The following is a 24,554-nucleotide window of genomic DNA, read 5'->3' as shown; positions in this document are numbered from 1 at the left end:
CGATTCAGAGCCGAGTCTCTCAACTATGCACGCGTCGTGAATCACGCACGTACAACGGCGCTGACGTCGCGGTGTGGGTATCAAAGTGTACAGCGTGTTCGTGCCGTGCGTGCATATATATATATATATATATATATATACGTGTGTGTGTGTGTGTGTGTGCGTGCGCGCGCGTGTGCGTGTGCGCGCACGTTTATGCGTATGTGTCATGATCGCGGGCCGATCGCGACGCACAGGCGTACACATGAACCCGGATCGCCGCGAAACGCGGATTCACGTCGGTGTTCGTGATCCGAGAACGATTTTCGTGCGCTCGGCAGTTTCGTTTCGGGAAGGAGAGACATACGCGGGAGGAAGTGAACGAGAAACGGGAGCACGCGTCATGCCGCGCCGCGGACGACAGTGCACGTGTATACGCTGAGAAAACACGCGCACGCCCACGCGGCTGTGTGTGTACGTGTGCGCGCGTGTGCGTGTGGTGGCGTGTAGATGTCAGCCTCGTTATCAGTCCGGCGATACGCGAGTGACTTTTACTCGGCTTGTCGAGACGCGCCAGGCTTCAATTTCGGAGCACGCCACGATCTGACAGGTAATGCTCTCCGCGTGACACGTGACGCGCGTGGAAGTGTCATCGAATGACGCTCACCTGCGGCAACGCGCCCCAAAAAGCGCGCGCTCCGATCTCGATCTCTCGCTCGTGATTGTTGTTCCTCATTACGATGAAAGTGCAAGAGGTTTCGGTGCTTGCGTAACGTCGGATCTTTGGAAATAAGAAATAATTTGCGCTGAAATGCAATCGTAAAACTCGAAGCGAAGACTTCGATCACTTGTTCTTATCACTTTTGCGTGCGTTAGTATGACGAGGAGAAATAAAAAAACTTCATTTTTTTCAATTCAATTGAGAAGACACTGGCGTAATTATTATCTTACAACGATCGTACTTGATGTAACGACTGTTCACATAAAAATTGTTTAAACGTGCGTCGTAAGACATTTGTAAACATTGTCGAGCGCGAGAATTTAACAAATCATACTAAATTAATAGCTGCACACACCTGCGATGACACTATCTCTAGCTATCAGAACGTCGTAAAGACTCGCGCAATGATAGTCAGTCGTATCTGCAAGAAGTCCGCGCACAGTCACGTGGCGGACTTCTCGTCATTACGTCAAGACGAAAGAAAGTTGTTTTAGCAAGTTTAAGTTGTAGAAGAGAGGAAAAGTTGTACAAGATAAAATTAAATTTATCCAAACAGGTAAATAAAGTGGAATAAAATAATATTAACGTTGGAAATTAACTTAAAGTCGAGGTACTTGAGACGAGTCGGAGCAAATTGAAGAATTCAGGCTTTTGAAACTTAGAGAATGTAAATACGTTCGCCGATTTCAAATATTCTGATATTCGCAAAGAAACGTTTTTTCAATAAGAATTTATCTTCTTTACTATTTAATGACATAATAAATATTTATGTTACGAAGATATTTGACGTTTCATAAAATACAACTTGTTTTGATTTTTATTAGTGGCAATGAATTATTTGTCAATATACAATTAGCGTTGGTTGTGCGAATTTTCGAACTGATATTTGTCGTGGGACGAGATCTAATATATTCGATAATTTATGTCAATCACGTCAATTACCACAGAGAAATTTCTCGTGCTAAAGCTTGTTCAAAGCATTGGTAAATATATTATAGACAATATGAATCATAGAAGTGCTTAAAATTTAATATTTTGCCTAAAATGACCAGAGAGTAGAATTTGTAGAATACAAAATCAAATGTTTCGCAAATTTCATGAGAGATTTTTATAACATAAAAAAAAGAAAGAAGAGATATATTAAAAATTAAATATTTAAAACTGACATGTTCTCCGACATATAATTAAGTAATATTTTTTTAATATTAAATTTCTAAAAAAATTTTTCACTAGCGCTGTATTTGATCAACGTGTCGCTGATTCATCAATGATCAATCGCAAATTATTAAACCGAACAGGCACTTCGCACTGCTTGATACAGTATATTCTTTTCGTTCGAACTCTACGAGTATTCTATTGCCTATCGCCCACTGCTTCTCGATAAAATCCCGCTTAAAGAATGTTCTGACATTACTCGTCATTTATTCATAAGTTTCTTTCTGTAGGTGTTCCAAAGTTTAACGTTTTTTTAAATTCTACGGTAAATCTAGATTCAACTTCTCCTTTGAAATGAGATTTTGCGCATGTGTAGGCAGTTATTTAATAACTTTGTTTGTATTTTTCTTTTATTCTACCTTTCAGAAAAAATCGTATATTGTGTATTGAATCAGTCAGTTTTGGAATGTACGATTCTTCATCGCAAAATATTGAAATTAATATTCAGTTGATTTGAAATTCGAACTAATACCTATTCGATATTTTAATGACTAATCATTGGTCAATAATTCACCAGTCGATTATGATGTAATATCAAAATGGAATACTGCTAGAAAAAAAAAATTAGTCTTAAATCAAGACTATATATTCTTATATATGTAGAAGCAAAAATATTATAATTTTTTTAGAAAAATTTTAGTTGCGATATTCTCTTACATAAGCAAGAATCTTTATATAGAAAAATTTTAATCTTTTAGATCGAGCAAAAGACTTGCATCCATAAAAATTCAATCAAATTAAGACTAAAATTTTTAAGAGGATTATAATATTCTTGCTTATGTATAAAAATATTTTTCTTTCTTGATTTAGGACTAATTTGTTTCCTGCATTCATTATGTTTTACCTCTTTTTACTTTAAATTAATATAGCTAGAAAAAACTGACTTTTAATGGCCATATTGTAACGGCCAATTTTCCTAGGATATTAATGCAGATCTTCCCCTCCCTCATTATGTGTATCCATCTTTGTCTATAGAGGTCGTCATGCGATTATGGACACCGAGAGTGGTAACAACGACAGCGGCGTCAGCGGCATCAGCAGCATCAGTGACGAACCGCGCAACGGCAGTAAGTCCGTCCTGCCGAAGCCCGGCGATGCTGCCCACAGCAAGCTCCATGGCAAACAGACAGGCTGCGTGCGTAAAATGAGCACGATGTTAGAAGAAGAGAATGTGTCAGACGATGCGGATCCAGATGACCCGGACGTAATCAGGATCCATCATCAACACCAGGCGAAACGACTCGAGACCGAAACCGAATGGTCTTCAGAGGAGGAGAGAGGTCGTTTGTTAAATTCCCCCGAACACAAGATCCTCGTCATACCGGTCGACAATGGTAACAGCGCAAGAAGGGCGATCAGCTACGACAGTCCCGAGAGTGCTCGTCGGGATAAAGGTCATCGTCGACGGCCGCAGCCACGACTAGTGATTGATCTCGTCGAGTCTGGATCGAGTTCGGAACGCGACAATAGGTCGCAGAGTCCCGGTCGATCGAACCTTAGAAGCACCGATCTGCGGTATTATCATTACCATCATCCTCTCACCAACGTGCGTTCACCGAGGGCAACGTCACCCAACGCCGAGGCAATGGCTGAGAACCAGCGATACTGTCCCTGCTGTCATCAGTTATCGCCTACCTGGGCCTCCATCCCGTACGCGGGGACCAACGAGAATCAAAGCCGCTCGTACCTCGACACGGTCTCGATCAGATCCCTGGCGTCGATCGGGCTAGGCTCTTCCGACGGCCGGAAGCTCACGATACGTAGAGTTCCCACTTCGCCGTCGGAGCTGTTTAACGTGGTACATCCGCCGCCGTAAGTGAGACACATTGCCTACGATCGTGCCTCGGCGCTTTCGAAGAAGCGGCCGCGTGAATCACGCCCCACGTGATAGCGCACACACGTGATGCCCGCTTCCGTGCGAAAACGAACGGCGGAGTCCGCACAAAGGAGAGATCGGACTACGTCCGCGTTTTGTTTCATTGTAAAATGAGATGTAGAAGCTTGGCGAACGAACGGAAGAGACGCGCCGGGCCGATCTCGTGTTGTTGTTTTTGAAATCGCTGATTAATCTACTGATTAATCTACTCTTGCTGAATTCTTTCTTATTTCTTTAAAAATGTTATTTTTAAAAACGGATTAAGTTTTGAAAAGCTAATTATAATGCTATAATTATCAGAGCATCCGTCTCGTGACATAGATAATTAAAATAAAATTAAAAATCTTACGTTTGTACAGCGCGTGACGAAAATAATATTGGTTGAGAAACAAGATTTATTCTCGGAAAAGTAATTTGAGATAACACGTTTGTTACTTCTAAATTTCAATAAATCATCGGCTCTGTTTTATCTCAAAAATTGATAAACGATTGGCAATCGTCGCGCTTTAAATTTTTTCCCCGTCGCAATTAATTAAATTATTCATACATGTGTTCTCTTCATCGCAGTGCTTGGAAATACATTCGAACATTTGATCTTAAATTAGCATCATGATTAAAATGTGTAAGAAACTGTATCTACCATATGTTTCTCACGTAAAGCCTAATATTTCGTGTAAACGTTCTGAATAAGCCGACATATTAAAATAAGCTGTAGCCCAATATCAATTTCAGTAGGAGAATTTCGCAATAGCAGTTCGAGAGCACTTCATAACATCTTAGTGATTATTTCCGAATGATAAAGAGACTGTAAAATCCGAAATTGCTTACTTAATGCGCATGAATTGCATCTCAAGTCGTTTTGTCACTTCGCTTCGTTTGATGCAGCAGTCAACATTAAAATTTTCTCGCGCTCTTCAAGGTCAGTCGCAGCAATTATCATTAGTCAACTAAATTTTTCGTTCCTTTCTGGATCACAGTCTTGATGATGAAGAAAAGAGAACATATAAAGCAAAAATATAATGTATACAACTAAATTTCATGCAAAAAGAAATGAAATACATGTAGAGTAAATTTAAAATATTATATTTATATTTATCTTGAACTTTCGCTATCTTAGAGCTATTCAATTTTCCTACATGATCACTTTAAATGGAGTTTAAGATCGATCGCGTTATCAATTAGCAATATCCGCCATTGAATAGAATTTCCTCGCTGCGCACCTGCATTACGGCCAAGACTGCGAGAAAGGAGACTGCAAGGGTCAAGTTAGTTAATCGACAACACCGATGAAATTGGCTCTCAGCTTACCACGGATAGGCGCTCTAATCAGCGCCGCCGCGACCTGCTCTAAAGCGCGGAAGCTGCTGCATCAGATTCGCTTTGTGTCTGTAAATTAGAGCCGGGGATCGAAACTGGTATAATTTCCGGTGTAATTTCGGTGAGTTCAAACGTCGGTGAATGTACGCGCGCGAAAACGTTCTTCACTCGCGGGGGCACGAATCCACCGCCGTTGAAAATTGAATTCGCCCATTGATTAGCCCGGTCTAGTTAGACCGGTTTCGATTGCTCTGATTAGGAGCCACGTTTCTCGTCGGGCTGCGGCGGATTCTACGTGACGAGAGAGAGAGATGCGCTACGCGTCTAAGCCACTCGACGCGAAGCGGTCAGGTCTCGTCATCCAGGGTATGCAATTCCGGCGTATCGTCCCGGGAACGTAAGTGGATAATAAGTGTACAATGTAAGAGCGCACCGTTGTTGTAAGTAGGTGTGCTCGTGCGGTGTTACATATTGTTGCGCGATTCCGTCCCGCTTCTTCTATTGAAACGGGACGAAGCGCTCGAAATGACCCGTAATCGCCGTCCTACATTTAGACCTCGTCACGTCTCGTTTTTGAAGCGGCGTGCACACGAGCTCTTTTGTGAAGAGCGAAAAGATACTCGTCGCCGTGAAATTAACGACACAATAGACTAAAGAAGCTCAGTCCCCGTGCTTCTCAATACGAACACTTCCGACAGAATACATCTCCGATTTCTACGAAAAGAAGAAAAAAATGGAAATAATTCTTTATAAAAAATCCTATAATAAATAAATAAAATAATCGAGAGCTCATCGCTTTTAGATTCGCGTTGTGTGATAACTCATGTCGAATTAGTCATCGTTCTCTCCGCTGTGAAAACTCGCTCGATCGTGACACCGTCCGATACTCGTCTTCGTTACTGCCATATTTACGGACGACGATACGTACACCTGTATCTTCTATTTTTCAAAACTAGTGACGCATTGTATACGACGAGCATTACTTCCGCGGCGCGGTATATTAGTTTTCCGTTGCGAAACGAACGGGATGTACACAGGTGCGCCACGTATATCTTTCAGCATTGTCGGCCGCCCTTTCCTGACCTCCCTCCCCCTCCCCCTCGCCACCCTCCTGACACCATTTCTGCGCTCACCGCACCGTAAAGTACGAATTTGCGCGATAAACGCATAAAAATTCCTATCCCGATCTCGACGCTTACGTAATGCGCTACATAAAGTCGATTTTTACGTTGCACGCTATTTCACGCGACACTTTTCATCACGATAACACGAACGGATTCTTTTCGTATCGACTCTATACTGCGTGCTTCTCTCGTACAAACGCGAAACGCGAAACGAAATCAGCTATAATTCATAATTACCGGATCTTCGCGCGAATATAGAATTATTACCGTCGTTAATCGGACATCACATTACGATGCTCGAATTCGATCGATGTGTATATCGTTCTATAAACAATGACGATGAATATTTAATAGTTGCCATCGGACTTGTATGTAAACGCGTGTCATGCAAATGCAACCGCTTGACGACTGACGCGTGACGGCGCCTCTGTATAATTTTCCGTTAAATAAATTTTCATAATGTATTAAGCAGTTTCCCCGGTAGACGCACAATGCGAGGCGCAAAATCATTAAGCGATTAAAAGAATCGTCACGGTAACAATAACCCGCCGACCTACGGTTTCGCGGAAATTCAGAGAAGTGCCGGAACGGCGTTCTATCCTCCGCTGCGGAGATTAAATTATATTATTCGCTCGGCAAAATATTTAATAAAATGCTTGTTGTTCTCCCACTAAAAACCGTTCGTAACTCGTAACATTTTTCCCGGAGAGCTCTCGCGATTTTTCTTTCGCATTCCGCGCCGTAAATATCTTCCATTTGAGTTCCGTTACATTTGCAATATAAAAGCTTGACGTCGCGCGTTGCATTTTTGCACAGTTTCGAGGACGATGTTTCCACGTGCACCAGCGACGACATGGATGCGGATGATCCCAGTGATTATCGGCTGCCCAGGAGGCCCCATTGGGCGAACAAAATGGAATTTGTGCTCGCCTGCATAAGCTACTCCGTTGGTCTCGGCAACATCTGGAGATTTCCCTACTTATGCTACAAAAGTGGCGGCGGTGAGTCTCGCGATAAATTCATTAATCTATTACGTAAATTGCGCGTAATCGTGACGTGAATCCCATATTCAGCTCCACGGAGCGTTAAAGGAATCTTGCAACGCGAAAAAGAGACGGGAGAGGGGAAGAGAAATAAGATCTGGCGCAGATGTGGTCTGCACAGATATAAGGTCGAAATAAATAAAAATGTCAAATAAGCGGACAACACAATCGCGACGTATTTCCCGCTATTAGCATAACCGTGATAAGAGCACGTGATTATTTTGCACGTCGCGAAGTACGTCAGTGGCGAAATAGCTGATGGAGCAACCAAGGCCCGAGGTATCGTCCTCTAATTTGTACGAAGCGTAACTCAAGCGCCGTGAAACGCCTCCAACGTTCCTTTAAAAACATCTGTTAAATGCGAACTCTATTCCTCCGAGGTATCGTCACGGAAAACGACACGTAGCAAATAGCAGTAACGACACTCGAATTGTTTTATATTGGACAGCCAATCCCGCGGATAAAGAGGAGATTGTCATCATCATGAAAAATTACACGTACGCACGCACGCACGCACGCACGCACGTGCGTCGCACCGGGGAAAAATTACACCCCGTCGCGGAAGAGCGAATTGAGGCGGATCCTGTGTAAAAATTGCGTCTTGCGTAAGCCGGGCATTAGATTCAGGGCAGGAGCGAGCTCTCTCGCAATCCGGGACAACATGATCCGCGTATCGTGTTGCCAGCAATTTTCAAAGTCTGAATGCATCCGGATCCTAGATTGCGCGGCGCAATTTGCTCGCGGAACTTGATACATGACCTTGCCGGAACACGGCGGCTTACTCCGGGCGCGGAGTAAATGATTTCAATGACACCGGTGGAAATAATCGGCCGAGTATCATCTCGGTGCTCAGGCTCCGCCGGTTCTAAATTGAAGAGCCGGAAAACCAGCTCGGATAACGCGATCCGATTTATACCATTGAAACGATTTATCGCTTCGCTTGGGCAACGTCGATCTAAATTCATGCGAAGATAAGGAAGATCGTAAATTGATCTGAGTTTTAACAGATAAGGCGAGTTGATCGCGTATCATAATACGCGATTTTTATCGCTTCTGATATAGATATAATTTTGACATTTAAACAGATCCTATAATTATTTTATAATTTTTACTCTGTGTTAATTTATTCTAAATGTCGTACAAATGGAAATACAGAGTCTTTTAGCAATAAGAATAGGTGCAAATTCTTGTTTTTAAATTAATTAATTAAATGATAATAGATACATGCGGCATTTCCCCTGAAAAAGTCATTTTTATTTGCAGAAAAAGAAAGAGCACCTTTATTTAATTACAACTTTTGTGTAATACATTTCCATGCATATAATGAGCTGGAAGCTACTCTGTAATTTCAACAGTCCGTGCATGCGCAAGTTAATTTGTTGTACAAATAGCACGCGGTGCTGTTGTAAAAATACACGGCGTGTGTAATTTTGCAAAATCACATATTAAACGGAAGACCGGAAAATCAGGGGAAATAACGCGGCTCTACTTGCGCACGCGAGATCCACGCTTCGATATTCATTGTAACATTAAATTGCATTTTCATGATAAAAACGATACAGCAGCGGCTATATAACTGTAACAACGTTAATGCGAGTGCGCGTCATTACCCGCCTTGTAATGCGACGCGATTGGATTTTCGCCAGAAATTAAATCGCTCGTAATCATTATTGATACGTCACATTGAATCGGCCGATCGTTATCTCCGACATCCTCGTTTCGTATCTCGCGATAATTTATTTCAAGTGTGATCACGTATATTATTTTGTATCGCGTGCATCGAACTAAATGAAAACTGTCATCCGCGCGTTGCTCGGCCGGATTGAAACGATGAGAAAAACAGATCGGATAACGCCGTATGATTTACGCTCGCGACACGACATATCCGCGCATTCCGACGACTGGGATTAATTTGCATCTTTTGCGAGGTGTGAAAGAAATTATTGTACACGTGTGACTGCCGAACACCCATACGGATGCATCAAATTATTCGAAAATCCATTTGAGAATTTAAGATTAAACTGAATATAAAATGATTTGGTGTGTGTGTGTGTGTGTGTGTGTGTGTGTGTGTGTGTGTGTGTGTGTGTACACTTAAATATAAATATACATATATATAAAAGTATATATATATATATATATATATATATATATATATATATATATATATATATATAAATATAAATTTTTTTTATTAGATAATATACATTTATAATTATTAATATTTTATATATAATGTACATTTCTACCAAAATAGATTAACTTTAATTTCAGTTTAACTTCCTTTTTATTAAAAATGAGAAAATTTTATTAAAACTTCTCGTAAAAATATAAGAAAAGGATAAAAAGTAAATTAAATCAAAATTAAAATTGGAAATAAGTACTGCGATTTACATGCTCGAGTGAATTGTATCAGCGAGTTTGGCAATTAAAAAATACTTATTAACTGACTAATCGTCACCTATTCTCGTGGCTGCTAAATGCTCGATGTTAAATTAAGTCGTAATCCGTAGCGGTCCATCGTTTATTGCGAATAAAGAGTTACATCCAGTGACCTTGTCGCTACCCACAGTATGATTAACGTCGTGGCACTTATTACGTACACGCGCGAACCTCGTTTTAGCGAAACGCTGGGCGAAACCTATGTTTCCTGCAACTGGATTAATTTCTTTTTTATTCTCAAGAAGAAAAATTATCAATGCTCTTTAAAATCGCGTACACTGGTATGCATACTGAGGAGACTTCGCTTATATCGATTATATCGTTTCAGGTGTGTTCCTCGTGCCTTATTTTTTAATACTCGTAGTATGTGGAGTACCATTACTGTACATGGAGCTTAGCATCGGACAATTCACTCGTCGCGGCCCAATCGGCGCTCTGGGTCAAGTATGTCCATTATTGAAAGGTAAATGAATAAGTCACGGTGTGACAAATTGCCGATCAAATTCAATAACTCCGACGAGTGTTTGTTAAAAGCTTTCCGCGCCCTCATTTTTGTAGCGTTATAAAATGCGTTGACTAAAAACACGCGTTTAAATTAAAAAGAATTATTGAGAGGAACGAGTGAACAAGAGAGAGAGAGAGAGAGAGAGAGAGAGAGAGAGAGAGAGAGAGAGAGAGAGAGAGAGAGAGAGAGAGAGAGAGAGAGAGCAGAGGATTAAAATTATCACTCTTTCGTCTTTCTTATCTTTTTTCTTTTTTAATCTGAAATCTTAACTTAAGCCTCTTTAAAGTATAATAAATTGCTTTGCCCTATTATCTACGTACGTATGTTTCTCTTTGTAGGGGCTGGTTTATCATCAGTCGTAATATCGTTTTTAATGTCTACCTACCATAATGTGATAATAGCCTACGCAATTTACTATTTCTTCGCGGCATTCCGAGCGGAGCAACCATGGTCACGTTGCGACCACTCGTGGAACTCGCCGCGTTGTTGGCTGCCCAGTTATGGATCCATCGATAATAGAACTCGACCAAACTTGACAAGAACACCGTCCGAGGAATTTTTCGAGTAATTGTTCAAAAAGCTAATTTTTATATAACTTAAGCTGATACTATAATATTACATGCTACTGCACTATATTTGTTTAAAATATTTTCATCGCGTGTAAAACGATATAAAACGATTGTTTCTAATTTATAAATATAAATTCAATGATACATTATTAGATTTCTAAGATCTAATTCACTAAGTAATGCCCTCTTTTCTTTTTTAATGTAAAACGTGTCTCAAAAAGGAATAATTGTTCTTCTATTTAGCAATAAGGTTTTGCAAATTAGTAACGGCATCGAAGAGCCGGGGATTTTGCGATGGGAGCTCGTGGCGTGCTTAATAACCGCGTGGATCATGGTATATTTCTCCATTTGGAAGTCGATTAAGTCATCAGCACAAGTGAGATATCTGACAGCAACATTGCCTTTCCTCCTAATCGTGGTCTTCCTCACGCGATCCCTCACTCTGGAGGGCGCCGCAAAAGGTCTGCAATTCTTTTTCCATCCACGCTGGGAATTGCTTAGCGATGCAAAGGTAGATAGTCGATTTTTAGTAGACGAAAACAAAATATGATAAATAATGAAATATTAGAAAAAAAATTACATAATTATAAAATATACATATGCATAAGTTAAGTACAAAAATACATTACTACGTATAAATACGTTATTACGAGAAATACAGTATTACGTATTACGCTTGGAAGTAATATTTTATTTTTAGATTTAAAATAATATCTCCTCTTCTATAAAAAAAAAAATATATATATATATATATATATAAATATTTTAGTTCTTGAGTTTAAATCTTGGATTTAAATAAATTGATTATATATTATTTTTATTACGATATATTATGATATATTATTATTAATATTAATTTATGTAGGTCTGGATAAATTCTGCAGCGCAAGTTTTCAATTCTATTGGGATTGCTTTTGGCTCGATGATATGTTTCGCGAGTTACAATCGCTTCCACAACACGATTCTCGTAGACACCATCGCAGTTTCGCTCATAAACGCCTTCAGTAGTTTACTAGTTGGAATATTCTCCTTCGCTACGATCGGCAATATAGCGTTGGAACAAAATATGTCTGTCGAAGATGTCCTAACCGATGGTACGTATAGAGTTAGAAATAAAGTTTATGTCACGTTAAACATGATAAATCAATATAAATATCAATACACGTGTGTCATGCGTGTTAAAGAGAGAGAGAGAGAGAGAAGAGAGAGAGAGAGAGAGAGAGAGAGAGAGAGAGAATTTCTAAGCTTATGATCATTAGAATCCATGCTGTCGAGACTACTTCTTTTTTTTTTTAGGCTGCTTCACATAATCAGATTAACTTCCCCTGACATTTTATAGATAAATCATAATTTCCGTTCAAGGACCTGGTCTAGTCTTCGTCATCTATCCCCAAGCGCTAGTCAAGATGCCAGCTTCTCAACTGTGGGCTGTGTTATTTTTCTTTATGCTAGTCTGTCTTTCGTTGAACAGCCAAGTAAGTAATATAAAATAATTATATAAAATAATTCATTCCGATAAATTTCGGAATGCTGCGTGCACAACATTCGATTAATTAATCGGGACAACGCAAACGCACAATTGAATTGTGCTACCGCGCAAAATCTATAAAAATACAATCACGCGCGGAAACGTAAAACTAAATACCAAAATCACATTACTCAATCGCTTAATGAATGGAAATCGCGTTTTGACGGTGCTTTCTATTTTGGAGATCGTAATAGTTGGGCTTTTGCAATGTTTTAATGGTATTACGTAAACTCCGGGAATTTCAGTTTGCCGTTGTTGAAGTGGTCGTTACGTCGATCCAAGACGGTTTCCCGAATTGGGTGAAGCGTCATCTTCTCTGCCACGAAATGCTGGTCCTCGTCATATGCGTCGTTTCGTTCTTATTTGGACTGCCGAATATTACGCAGGTAAAATGACACACCCCGCTCGACGTTTACTCCGCATAATGAAAGTTAACGTTCTTGCCTCTTACTAAATCGTTTCCCGGCTGTTTCAGGGCGGTATTTATTTTTTCCAACTGATAGATCATTATGCCGCATCGATATCCATTATGTTCTTGGCGTTCTTCGAAGTAATCGCTATTTCTTGGTTTTACGGCGTAAAACGGCTGTGCAATAACGTAAGAGAAATGACCGGACATTTGCCCTCGCTGTACTTCCGGTTCTGCTGGTTCCTCGCCGCGCCTCTTCTCATAATGGTACGCAACGTTATCAATGGCTGCTTTCAACAGACAAAGCAGTTTTGCAACTGTTGTAGGATTTTTTAATATAATTGGTTTTATACATTTAAAACCAGCGAGGGATTAAAGACAAGAATCAATTATATTAAGGATTCTTATATTACAGTTGCAAAGCTATTTTCTCTGCTAAACGCAGCCAATGAATTTCAGGATATTTAAATTTTTATACAATACTTTAAAATTGTATAAATTTATTTTTATAGAATTATAAATTTTATATGATATTTAATTTAATTTATCTGAGCCAAATAACGATTGAAAATCGCTATGAATCGAGCGGAGCGCAACAAGATATATCAAAGACGAAAGCAATTTTGTGCTAATTACTTGTATAATTATTATTCTTGGAAAAACACAATCTTGTTTTTATCCGACGACAGTAACGCGCGGATGATTGCCCACTTTTAATCGCAGTTGGTTGCGCTTTTCTCGATACAGTCGACAATACCTAAGACGTATATGACTGCATTTTCATAATTGCCTTATTTTCTCAGGCTATATGGGTATTCAGCTTAATTGATTACGAGCCGCCGACCTACCATAATGGCGATTACACATATCCATGGTGGGCAGAAGCGATCGGATGGAGCATCGCGTCTCTCTCCTTAATTTGCATTCCTGCTTTTGCCGTTTACGTATTCGTCGGAGCTGGTGCCACGTGTGCCGAAGTATGTCGAGTTCTATTTACATTGTTGAATTACCACTGAAGTCAACCGATTTAATTGTCTTATTATAAAAGACTCAATATATTACCTTAAAATCTCTCTATTGTAACGTAAGAATTATTTTTTAATTTGAACAAAATATTTTTTTTAAATAAATCGAAAATTTTATGCTGCAATCTCGTACTGCTGATATTTGTTGTACAAATAAAAAATATTGCAATATTACGATAGAGAGGAAAGAGTATTTCGTGTTTTTTAAAGAAACTTTCATCCTCAGAGACTCAAAAATTCCATCAAACCGCACTTCGAGGCGTGCAAAGTTTGCGGGCAGGAATATTGCGTGGATCCGATGCACAATCTGCCAGAGAATACGCTTAAAGAGTCGCAAACAGACGTGGACACATCCATACAACTAAATTCGAACTACCCGATGAAGCCTCAAACGTGATAACGCATCAAATCGATAGGAACGATCGGCTTTTCACGGTTCCGCTTAATTCACAGGGTGCAAAGTCACTTTGGGGAAAAATTGGTTAACAGGAAATATTCGCTCGCGTACTTTTATCATCAATTACTAGGCAGTCAATATTCCATTATTTATAACTCGTTACAAGTATAGTAATTTCTTGCGAGAAAGAGTCATTAAGAATATATGTTACGAATGTTATTATTTCTCGTAAACTGTTAAGCCATCGTCATGTGATAGACTTTAGGCAAGCACTGATTCGACATAGGAATATATTTCTGTATATATCGCAATATCTATTAATCATAACATCTATTAATCATAATTTTAATAAATTATTATCCGATAATGCATATTTTTCTCTCAACATTATTCGACATTATTATTTTTTTCCATATTATTACCTTTTAATCCATATTATTTTCTCCATATAATTTCCTCTTACATTTAATAGTCTTTTATCTGTCTTAATAAAATAACTTGCAAGTATCACAACTACCTTTTTCTCTTAGTAATAATAATCGCATTTTATTCGACTATGTAGTACAGAGACCTTACAGAAAGTGTTGCTCTACAAGCGCTTATGTAAGTTTAGAATCTCCGTTACGCAGGAGGTTTCGATCGCATTGAATCCTCATACGGTAAATTAGATATAACTAATTGTATTATGCGTCTCTGGGACGCAAGTCCCGGTGGCACTCTCTCATTTGAACACCGGGCAAGCTCAAGTTCGCATCCAAGTTTACCTTAACATCGTTTCGCTTAAAGTTGCTGAGCCATGACAAAGAAGTTCGAATTTAATTGGCGCATCGAAGTGCCGGAGCTCTTGAGAAATGGCGCGATGTTCGATCGATGGTTCGAAGACAAGGAGACGACAGAATACGAACCTGATTGCCTGTTTAAAGTAGATGAATATGGTTTTTTTATATACTGGAAAAGCAACGACAAGGTAGCTTACCGTAGAATATTTATATCTTCTAAACAGAAAGATATCATTCTTATATTTTAACAATTGAGTTTATTAAAACATGATGTAATAATTTTTTCATAGGATGGCGATGTCATAGAGTTAGCTCAAGTTAGCGACATTCGTTATGGAGGCACGCCAAAGGTAAACTTCGCGTAAAAAAGAGATTTGAAATAAAAATATTATGATAATAATGATTTGAGTAACAACAACAGTCGGTTTATTTAGGATCCAAAATTATGCAACAAATTGAGCAAACACGGAACGTTAGAGCAATTAGATCAAAAAAGTTTAACTATATGTTCTGGAGTGGATTATACGAATATTACTTATCAACACCTTGTTTGTCCGGATGAACAAACGGCTAAGGTAATAAAAATTGAGAAAGGATTAGAAAAGGATTAAAGTTATATAAATTTAAATTTTAGAAAGCCTCTGAAAATTGTTAATTTTTTTTAATTTTCAATTTCTGCCCTAATTAAATTTACTTGTGATTTAAGGTTTTATTTAATTCTCGCATTTTATCTTTAATTTTAAATATACATCTATATTTACGTTTATTTTACACTGCTTTCATCGTTAATGTGATTAGCATCCTCAATTATCTTCTTATTTAACTTCTCTATATATTAATGCTAATCTGTGATTAATCAATTCAGGATTGGCAAGCTGGTTTGCGTTTAATTACGCACAACACAAAAGCAAGTAACGTTTGTCCAACAACACAGCTTATGAAGCAGTACGTATTCATTAATTCGAATCCAATATAGCTACGCAAAAATATAACAAATATTTGTCTGCTGTTAATTTGCGCTGTTTATTTTGACCATTAAATGAAATTTGGCTGATCGTTGATCGAACTCGCCAGTTGGATACGGCTAAGTTTTCAAGTCGATCCGAAGGGAAAGGTACCTGTGAAAGTGATATCAAAGACTTTTGCATCTGGAAAGACTGAGAAACTCGTTTATCAAGGATTATCGGAACTGGGTTTACCTAGTGGAAAGGTGAGCCAATAAATATGAGAATTTTCAAAAGGAAAAGACCTATTTTAATTAATATTTGAACGTGATCAATAAAATTTGTTTAAAGTTCATTTGAAAAAAATTTTTAAGTCATCGTTAGTACAAGTAGTTGCATAATATTTTTCAATTCTCAGTTGAGTAGGAATTAATAATTCCTTCATTTATTGATAAAATTGTTTTGCTTGAACTTTTATGCATAAATCTAATCATATGAAAGTTTTGTATGACATATATTATAATTTGTATGGATTACATTATTACGTGTCATGAATTTATGTCATTTATTTATGTGTTTTTAAATATCCTTACAACATTACTTTCTATTGGAGAATATGCTTGTATTAATATTAAAAATTAATATTAAAATTAATATTAAAAATAAAAATTGATATTTATTCAAGTCGTAAATTTTAAAAGATATATAGACGTCTTATTTTTGCAAACTACTATTTTTCATGCTTTAGAATGATAAAATAGAACCAGAAGCCTTCACGTTCGACAAGTTTTACAGTTTGTATTTCAAGATATGTCCTAGGAATGATATCGAGGAACTTTTCCAATCTATGTAAGTATTAAATCGGACTCTGCGAATAATTTCACAGAAAAAAATATATTACCGTTTAACATCTATAGAACGAAAAGAAAAACGGATGCCATAAGTTTGGAACAATTGGTAGAATTTATGAACACAAAGCAAAGAGATCCACGACTCAACGAGATTTTATATCCTCTGTACACCGAGAAAAGATGCACGGAAATCATCAATGATTACGAGACGGACGAGAAAGCAAAAGCGGAAAGTGAGTTTCCGCGAAATCCAATTTTATTTCATCGTTATCCATTTTTCACATCACAATAGCGTTTTTATTCTATTATCTTCAGAGAAGCTGACGAAAGATGGTTTTATACGATACTTGATGTCGGATGAAAACGCGCCAATGTTCTTAGACAAATTGGAAGAATGGATGGATATGGATCAACCGTTGGCACATTATTATATCAATTCGAGCCACAACACATATCTCAGCGGCCGTCAAATTGGTGGCAAGAGCACCGTTGAAATGTATCGACAGGTCCTACTTGCTGGTTGCAGGTGAAGGAGCTTTCAATTGTAACAAAGATAAACAAAGTCAAGTATAGATCGAAAAATGATTTACAACGATTCTGGAGACATAACTGGAAAGAGGATCATTGCGATTGCAGATGCGTCGAACTGGATTGCTGGGACGGGAAGGGCGAAGACGAGGAACCTATCATAACTCATGGTAAAGCTATGTGCACCGATATTCTTTTCAAAGATGTAATTTATGCTATAAGAGACACTGCGTTCGTCACCTCGGAGTATCCCGTGATTCTAAGTTTTGAGAATCACTGCTGCATGAAGCAACAATACAAATTAGCGAAATACTGCGACGAAATATTCGGTGACCTGTTGCTGAAGGAACCCCTGAAAGATTATCCTGTAAGTAGAAGATACGTCGGGAGACGATTGCGTTTAATTAATGGCGTTTAGTTAATGGTTGCAATCAACGGATTCAGTTTAGTTATATATGTGGATAACAATGTTATTTCCAGCTCGAGCCTGGATGTCCTCTTCCTCCGCCGAGCGCGCTGAAACGTAAGATATTGATAAAAAATAAGCGATTGAAGCCGGAAGTGGAAAAGGTCGAGCTCGAGCTTTTCCGTGCCGGACAATTTGAAGACAAAGATGAAGTGACAGAAGATGCTAGCGCGCCTGCAGCTGTTCCACCTCCAGAACCAGAACCACCGAAGGTGATTACCCATTCTAATAAATCTTCAAAAAGTTGGAAGTTAAATTTCTTTCCTTTCCTCTGTCTCTTTCTTCGATTTTTATTCTGTCCGAAAAGATAAAATTTTTGATATCATCTTTTACGCGCTTATATAGGAAGGTGAAACTCCTGCCGGAGGCGAAGGAACCGAAGAGGTTCAAGTTATTCAATACACGGGCAGTACAATGCATGTTCATCCTTATCTTTCGTCAATGATAAACTACGCGCAACCAATAAAATTTCAGAGTTTTGAAACTGCAGAGAGTACGTAATATATCCGATCAATACTAATTATACTTTACAAATAAAAGTACATTAGAGTAATTACTGGATTTATAATATTATTTTAAAAATTTATAATTTATATTATTTTTTTAAGTCGTTGAATCTCTATATTTGATCTTTTTAAGAAGTTTTTGAGACATGAAATTATGCAGGATTCTCGTCTCAAATAAATACTAGTGAATTTGTGAAAGGCGTGAAATTTAATACTTTTCTTTTCGCGGCGAGCTTTACATACAAAAATGTATTTTAAATCTACCGAGATCTAGCGTACGTGTGTGATGGCGCATATGTCCCGGAGACTTAAGGAGGGTTAAATGAATGAGCGTACACGTGCGCACGTGTCGCGCGCGCGACATGTACTAATGTCTCGACCCCGACGTTGCAGGCAAGAATATACATCATAATATGTCTTCGTTCTCCGAGACTGCCGCTCTTAACTATCTGAAAACTCACTCCGTGGAGTTCGTTAATTACAACAAGCGGCAAATGAGTCGAATATATCCAAAGGGCACGAGGGCTGATTCGTCGAATTACATGCCCCAGGTAACTGCAGCAATACAAACGCGCTCGGATTCCCCGCAGAGTTATTACTCATATATATATATATATATATATATATAAACAAGAGTGTCTATTTTTCTTTTCTTAAAATAATTCTTAATGAAAAAGCGACTTTCGATGTAGTCCGTATATTATTAGACAATATATATATGTCGCTTTTTCATTAAGAATTATTTTAAGAAAAGAAAAATAGACACTCTTCTTTTCTTGTGTATACTCAACTTGTTTTACGTGACGCGCTCGCATTTATTTAGGTTTTCTGGAACGCTGGCTGCCAGATGGTGGCTCTGAATTTTCAAACTCCCGATTTGCCGATGCAACTCAATCAGGGAAAGTTCGAGTACAACGGTACGACTGGCTATCTGCTGAAGCCCGACTTCATGCGAAGACCCGATCGTAGCTTCGATCCCTTCTCGGAGGACGTCGATGGCATCATCACCGCGCAGTGCGCGGTCCAGATCATAGCCGGGCAGTTTTTGTCCGATAAGAAGGTGGGCACGTACGTGGAGGTGGACATGTATGGTCTACCAGCAGACACGATCAAGAAGGAATTCAGGACTCGAATGGTACCGGCAAACGGTCTGAATCCAGTCTACAACGAGGAACCGTTCTTGTTCCGGAAAGTCGTACTTCCCGATTTGGCAGTGCTCAGATTTGGTACCTTTTCCTTTTGATAAGAATTTATTTTCATCTTTCTTCATTGTCGTAAATGTAAAATAAAAATAAATATTACCGTCTGCAAACCGAAGATTTTACAATCATGCTTCATCTGGCACAGGTGTGTATGAAGAGAATGGTAAATTGCTCGGGCAACGAATCTTACCTCTAGATGGTCTTCAAGCCGGTTATAGACACATCTCCTTGAAAACCGAAGCGAACTTTCCGATGGCATTGCCAATGCTCTTCTGCAACATAGAGTTGAAGATTTACGTCCCCGATGGCTTTGAAGGTGATATTCTAGTCGCAGTTCAAATATAATAGTATTCTTCGCGACTTTTGCTCACAAGTTTGCCTCCAATTTCAGATTTTATGGCCGCCTTGTCGGATCCGGGCGGTTTTAGCAAAGCTGCTGAGAAACAAAACGAGACGATGAAAGGCCTCGGAATAGAGCAAACGGATGCAAAGGCGGAAGCTAAGAAGAAAGAAGAAGTGAAGAAAGGTAACAATGTTAAACAAGATATGATTTTTTTTCTTTATATTTTTCGTTTTATATTGAAAAGTTATATTGGATTAGTAAACAGTTTATTGTAATAGACTGAGAATAAAATAACTGATGTAAATAACCGACTAATGAGTAATCTCGGTTTTGATCCTTGAGATTGGATCCTCAGCGTTTAATAATTTATTTATTTTTTACATTTATACAAAATAGTTTATATATAAATATTTATATTATAAATGTTTATGTTGTCAATTATCTGCCATTATTTTTAAGAGACTTGCAATATAACAACTCAAAGTTAGAGCTAAATTTTTTCTCTTTAATATACTAGATTAGATAATAAAAAAAAATAGAAGATTGATATTATCTGTTACGTTATGCAAGTCCTTATTATTGCGTAATTCTAGTGGAAGCATTGAAATTGGAACCTATCACGTTAGAGTCTTTAAAGAAAGAGAAAGGTTTCAAATTGGGCAAAAAGCACCAGAAAGAATTGGATGCTATGAGGAAGAAACATACTAAAGAGAGACAAACTATGCAGAAGAATCATTGCAGTGTCATTGAAAAGCTTACCAAAGGAAAAGAGTAAGTTTTCTACCTTAATATAATTCCATCATATATAGCATAAAATTTAAGAAATTTAGAATATATTTAATATTAAAAATTTAATAACTAATAACAAATATATAACCAATACTCAATATTAAAAATTTAATAACTACATATATAAAACACTTTCAGCAAAAATGCTCTGGCGCAAGACGCGAATGTGAAGAAAGTTATAAGCGAGCAAACGGCTCAATGGTCCGCCATGATGGAGAAGCAGAGAAAAGAGGAATGGGAATTATTGAAGAATCAAACGCAAAGTTCTCGCGACGAATTAAAGAGACTGATTGAGATCGTGCAGGCCACACAAATTAAACAAATGCAGGCGAAGCATGACAAGTTAGTATATGTCAGTACGCTAAAATTTATATTTATTTTATTTTATTTTATTTATTTTATTTTTTTATTATATTTCTCCTTGATTCATCTTCGTAACGGCATACATGTCGATTTATTTCATCATTTAATTATTACACATTAATATTGTAGAGATATAAAGGATATGAACACCAATCAAGCGAAAATATCTGTAGAAACGGCAAAGGAAGTAATGAATGATAAAACTTTAAAGACAAAGGGTGATAAGGATAGACGGCTTCGCGAAAAGAAGCAGCAGAATACAAAAAAATTCATAGAGGAAAGGAAGACTATAGAGATCAAGCAGGGCCGTGAGAGGGAAAAGGTGAAGGTTACACATGAAAAACAAGTGCAGAATTTAGATAAAGATATTGACATGGTAAATTTGACATAATTATACGTCATAAGTTTTTTTAAATATAAAAAAATACACAGGCTTTTGTAACATTAGCAATTTTGTGAAGATAAAAGCATTCAATTTCTTTCTTTAGAATAGAACTTGCAAAGTTTTCACATTTCAAAAAACTTATTTTTACATTATATGAAGAAAACATTTATGATTATCATAAAATGGATTGTTGTCTAACATCCACGAATAGAAATTAAAAAAATATATAAAAAACAAACACAATCGTGTAATTTTTTTATATATGAAATTAATACAATTTTGGGAAATAATACATTTGTTCGATTATGTTGCAGAGTATCGAAATGTACGAGAACGAAGTGATTGAATATGATTTATCATCCAAGGCGGAATTTTATATATAATTTTCTTTTCTTTATCATTTTACTTATTACTTATTCATGACCTTGTATTTTATGTTTTATATATATATATTATTTATATTTCTTATAATTTTATATTATTTTTATTACCATACTGTTATAGCAAATTATGTTTAGCCGTAATTTAAATATAAATAAAAATATAAATCATTTTTAGCCGTAATCATAAAATACAAATCTATCGTAATCTATCGTAAAAGTTCAAATATCTTTATTAATTATTAATAAATAAATATGTATTAATAAATATAATAAATATATATAGATAAATAAAAAAATAAATTAAAAAATATTTTGTTAGAATACTTTAACTTGGATGCTATAAATTCCATTTCTCAATCATCAGTTTTTCTTTAGAAGAGATCACAGAAGTAATATTAAATATTTCATATCATGATTAAATTATTATTTAATATTTTTTAATAATTTTTTAAATGTTTATTAATAGCATTCAACAATTTTATAAGATTTTATCTCCAAAATTAAAATTGTGTACAGTTTTATAATTATTTACAATCGGAATGTATAAAACTATTATTTGGCACATAATTTTGTACGTTGTTAGATTTTGTACGTTATCAAGAAGTATTGAAATATACTGATAATTATAAATCATAAATATTTAAATTCCCTTGAAACTATTGAATTTTATCTAAGAATACACAACATCTGTCTTTTCCTGCAGTTGAATGAAATTTTGTACAAACGGCATACGGTAGACGCGCAAGGAAGCGAGAGATCCAACACACGCACCAATCCAATAAACTATCACATGTTCCAGAGACGAGGTCCCCAGACAACCATATTTTAAAGAAGTCGCCAATGCAGGATTGAAATAACCGCCGGTATAACTGAAAGCTGAAACATACATTATATACATCGTATAATGATCAATGATATAGATATTTTATATCATGAAAAAGATTATCAAAATATTGGCCGACCTGCAACTACCAAAGATGTCCCTACAAAGGCGTCAATGATCGTACTAAATCTCGGATTCAGGTCACTCAACACGCGGGATACCACCCTGCACATGCATGTTGCAACGCATTCCACAAGCGCTCCAGTTAGCACGGAAACCTGAAAATTTGTCGCGTACGAGCTTTTATCTTACTCAATAATACAATCATGTCACACGTGTAAGGAGCACGCGATAAAAATTCACAATATTTAAAAATTAAAATTAATAATAATTAATAACAATTAATAAATAATTAACAAAAATTAATATTAATAATCCATTTTGTACGAAGTAAATTTTACTCGTAGAATCAAAAATGATATTTTGATCTTGCCTGTAAATCTGTAGTGCAATCGTCATAGGCTCTGTTCTTGTGCGTAGAAACGAGTTGGAACGCCCACAATATTTGGATGTACTTAAATATAATAAGACCGCCGGCCAACTCGGCGCATATCGACAGAAACGCGACGGTCAGGGGTTTTTTACTTATTATTACATCCTCCATGTGTGTGTAGGGACATGCCGAAGCTTCATCCCAGTTTTTCGACCACCAAATCGTTAGCAAAAACAAATAAAGTGCATACATCCATACTCCCCAGTTGTCCGCAACTGAAGAAAAAAGTATTTTGAGGAAAAACGTGGTACAATTACAACAAATCGCTATTATAACATGTATAATAATAATAATAACATAGAAAATAATACAAAAAAATTTTAATTAATCAATAAAAGGTACAGGCAATGAATATTACAATTACAAAAATAATAATAATACGCAACACATAAATATAAATTGCAATATAAATAACGGATATACAAATTCATAAGTTTACGTTTATCAGAAATTAATCGCATAATCGATGTAGCATATAAATTCATCATAAACGGAAAGATTTCAAATATCTAATGATAAAGTTAACTTACTTATAATTAGCTCGAAACATGCCCCGCAAAGTTCAGCCGTAGCTATGAATTCTAGGACCAAAGTCCTCGTAAGGGGATAGGAATCAAGATAAAATAGCGCATACAGCCTTAGCCAATACGCTATCCAAGTCGTGACTCCAATGTACGCTGTAGACACTATCAAGTCTATTGATCCAGGCATTATCCTATTAAGATATGTGCCATTTAAACAAGTGCAGCATCAGCATAATGAAAACATATGAGCGTAATAAAGCACATCCGACATAACATCACTACATGCTGAAAAGAAGTCTACACAGTGTCTGACACGTGGTTATATAATTAAATCATGAAACGGTAGAGTTCTTTCCCATTCCATATCACAGTCATCAATTAATGAATACTCTGTCTTTATTATCAAATACTTTTGTGTGATGCATTCAATGATAAAGCGCAAAAGGTATTATATAATAAATTTATTAATTGTATTGATTATGATCGCACGCGCTTAGCTCAATTGAGACACGCAGCAAAAACTTACGGAGCAATCACCAAATCACACTGGCTACTATTTCAATTTCTATTGTCTGATTTTCATAAATACCTCGCGCAGGAAACGTTCACATTGAGTAGGGCTTCACGTAGCAGTTATTTAAAACTAGTAGTACCGAATATATCTACGCGGGTATGTCGCGAGGCTTTAAATAACTCTCATCGAGATTGTTTCAAAGTCTGGTGAAGTATGAATCGCTATTGGTCCGATCTAAAGAATAATATATTCGAAATAATTAACTAAAAAAATTACCTAGAAAAAATAAAAATACATTTCAACAAAATATGATAAAAGTACATACAATTTCATATTTTTGCGAATACACAATCGATACATTCACGAAGATAACTGGATGGCGCAATGCACCAATGACGTAGATGCTGCAGAATGTATATCTAATGCCATCAAAATGTATATTTCATTTTAA

The 24,554-nt window shown here is 37.0% G+C and overlaps 3 protein-coding genes across 7 annotated transcripts; 2 read left to right on the top strand and 1 right to left on the bottom strand.

Moving 5' to 3' along the window:
• Nucleotides 1–14,517, top strand: ine (solute carrier family 6 member inebriated). Of its 2 annotated transcripts, none has more exons than XM_089074211.1 (12): nucleotides 1–589; nucleotides 2,891–3,727; nucleotides 7,049–7,233; nucleotides 10,046–10,180; nucleotides 10,561–10,786; nucleotides 11,035–11,302; nucleotides 11,657–11,885; nucleotides 12,154–12,266; nucleotides 12,565–12,705; nucleotides 12,795–12,995; nucleotides 13,532–13,705; nucleotides 13,980–14,517. In XM_089074211.1, the coding sequence occupies exons 2-12, from the start codon at nucleotides 2,907–2,909 to the stop codon at nucleotides 14,148–14,150; spliced, it is 2,664 nt and encodes an 887-aa protein (XP_088930337.1). In that variant the 5' UTR covers nucleotides 1–589; nucleotides 2,891–2,906; the 3' UTR covers nucleotides 14,151–14,517. The 2 variants fall into 2 exon arrangements, with proteins under 2 accessions (XP_088930337.1, XP_088930338.1); XM_089074212.1 differs by lacking the exon at nucleotides 1–589 and adding an exon at nucleotides 1,238–1,256.
• Nucleotides 14,518–14,655: 138 nt separating this feature from the next.
• LOC105423419 (1-phosphatidylinositol 4,5-bisphosphate phosphodiesterase) lies at nucleotides 14,656–22,018 on the top strand. Of its 2 annotated transcripts, none has more exons than XM_089074210.1 (19): nucleotides 14,656–15,117; nucleotides 15,220–15,279; nucleotides 15,364–15,504; nucleotides 15,795–15,874; nucleotides 16,004–16,139; nucleotides 16,622–16,722; nucleotides 16,791–16,957; nucleotides 17,040–17,250; nucleotides 17,361–17,619; nucleotides 17,733–17,930; nucleotides 18,064–18,211; nucleotides 18,618–18,775; nucleotides 19,048–19,450; nucleotides 19,572–19,742; nucleotides 19,818–19,952; nucleotides 20,363–20,540; nucleotides 20,697–20,900; nucleotides 21,051–21,243; nucleotides 21,621–22,018. In XM_089074210.1, the coding sequence occupies exons 1-19, from the start codon at nucleotides 14,947–14,949 to the stop codon at nucleotides 21,687–21,689; spliced, it is 3,183 nt and encodes a 1,060-aa protein (XP_088930336.1). In that variant the 5' UTR covers nucleotides 14,656–14,946; the 3' UTR covers nucleotides 21,690–22,018. The 2 variants fall into 2 exon arrangements, with proteins under 2 accessions (XP_088930336.1, XP_011631468.2); XM_011633166.2 differs by having other exon boundaries at nucleotides 21,051–21,297.
• Nucleotides 22,019–22,122: 104 nt separating this feature from the next.
• On the bottom strand, nucleotides 22,123–24,515 carry AQP (aquaporin). Of its 3 annotated transcripts, none has more exons than XM_011633163.3 (5): nucleotides 24,116–24,515; nucleotides 23,596–23,780; nucleotides 23,006–23,280; nucleotides 22,652–22,790; nucleotides 22,123–22,565 (listed from the first exon to the last, which is right to left on the bottom strand). In XM_011633163.3, the coding sequence occupies exons 2-5, from the start codon at nucleotides 23,774–23,776 to the stop codon at nucleotides 22,360–22,362; spliced, it is 801 nt and encodes a 266-aa protein (XP_011631465.2). In that variant the 5' UTR covers nucleotides 23,777–23,780; nucleotides 24,116–24,515; the 3' UTR covers nucleotides 22,123–22,359. The 3 variants fall into 3 exon arrangements, with proteins under 3 accessions (XP_011631465.2, XP_011631466.2, XP_011631467.2); XM_011633164.3 differs by having other exon boundaries at nucleotides 24,179–24,515; XM_011633165.2 differs by having other exon boundaries at nucleotides 23,596–24,515.
• Nucleotides 24,516–24,554: the final 39 nt, after the last annotated feature.

The sequence above is a fragment of the Pogonomyrmex barbatus genome, unplaced genomic scaffold (genome assembly GCF_055798465.1).
Source record: "Pogonomyrmex barbatus isolate J1 unplaced genomic scaffold, ASM5579846v1 scaffold16, whole genome shotgun sequence".
Taxonomy (NCBI): domain Eukaryota; kingdom Metazoa; phylum Arthropoda; class Insecta; order Hymenoptera; family Formicidae; genus Pogonomyrmex; species Pogonomyrmex barbatus.
This window is presented reverse-complemented; position numbering and strand designations above follow the sequence as displayed.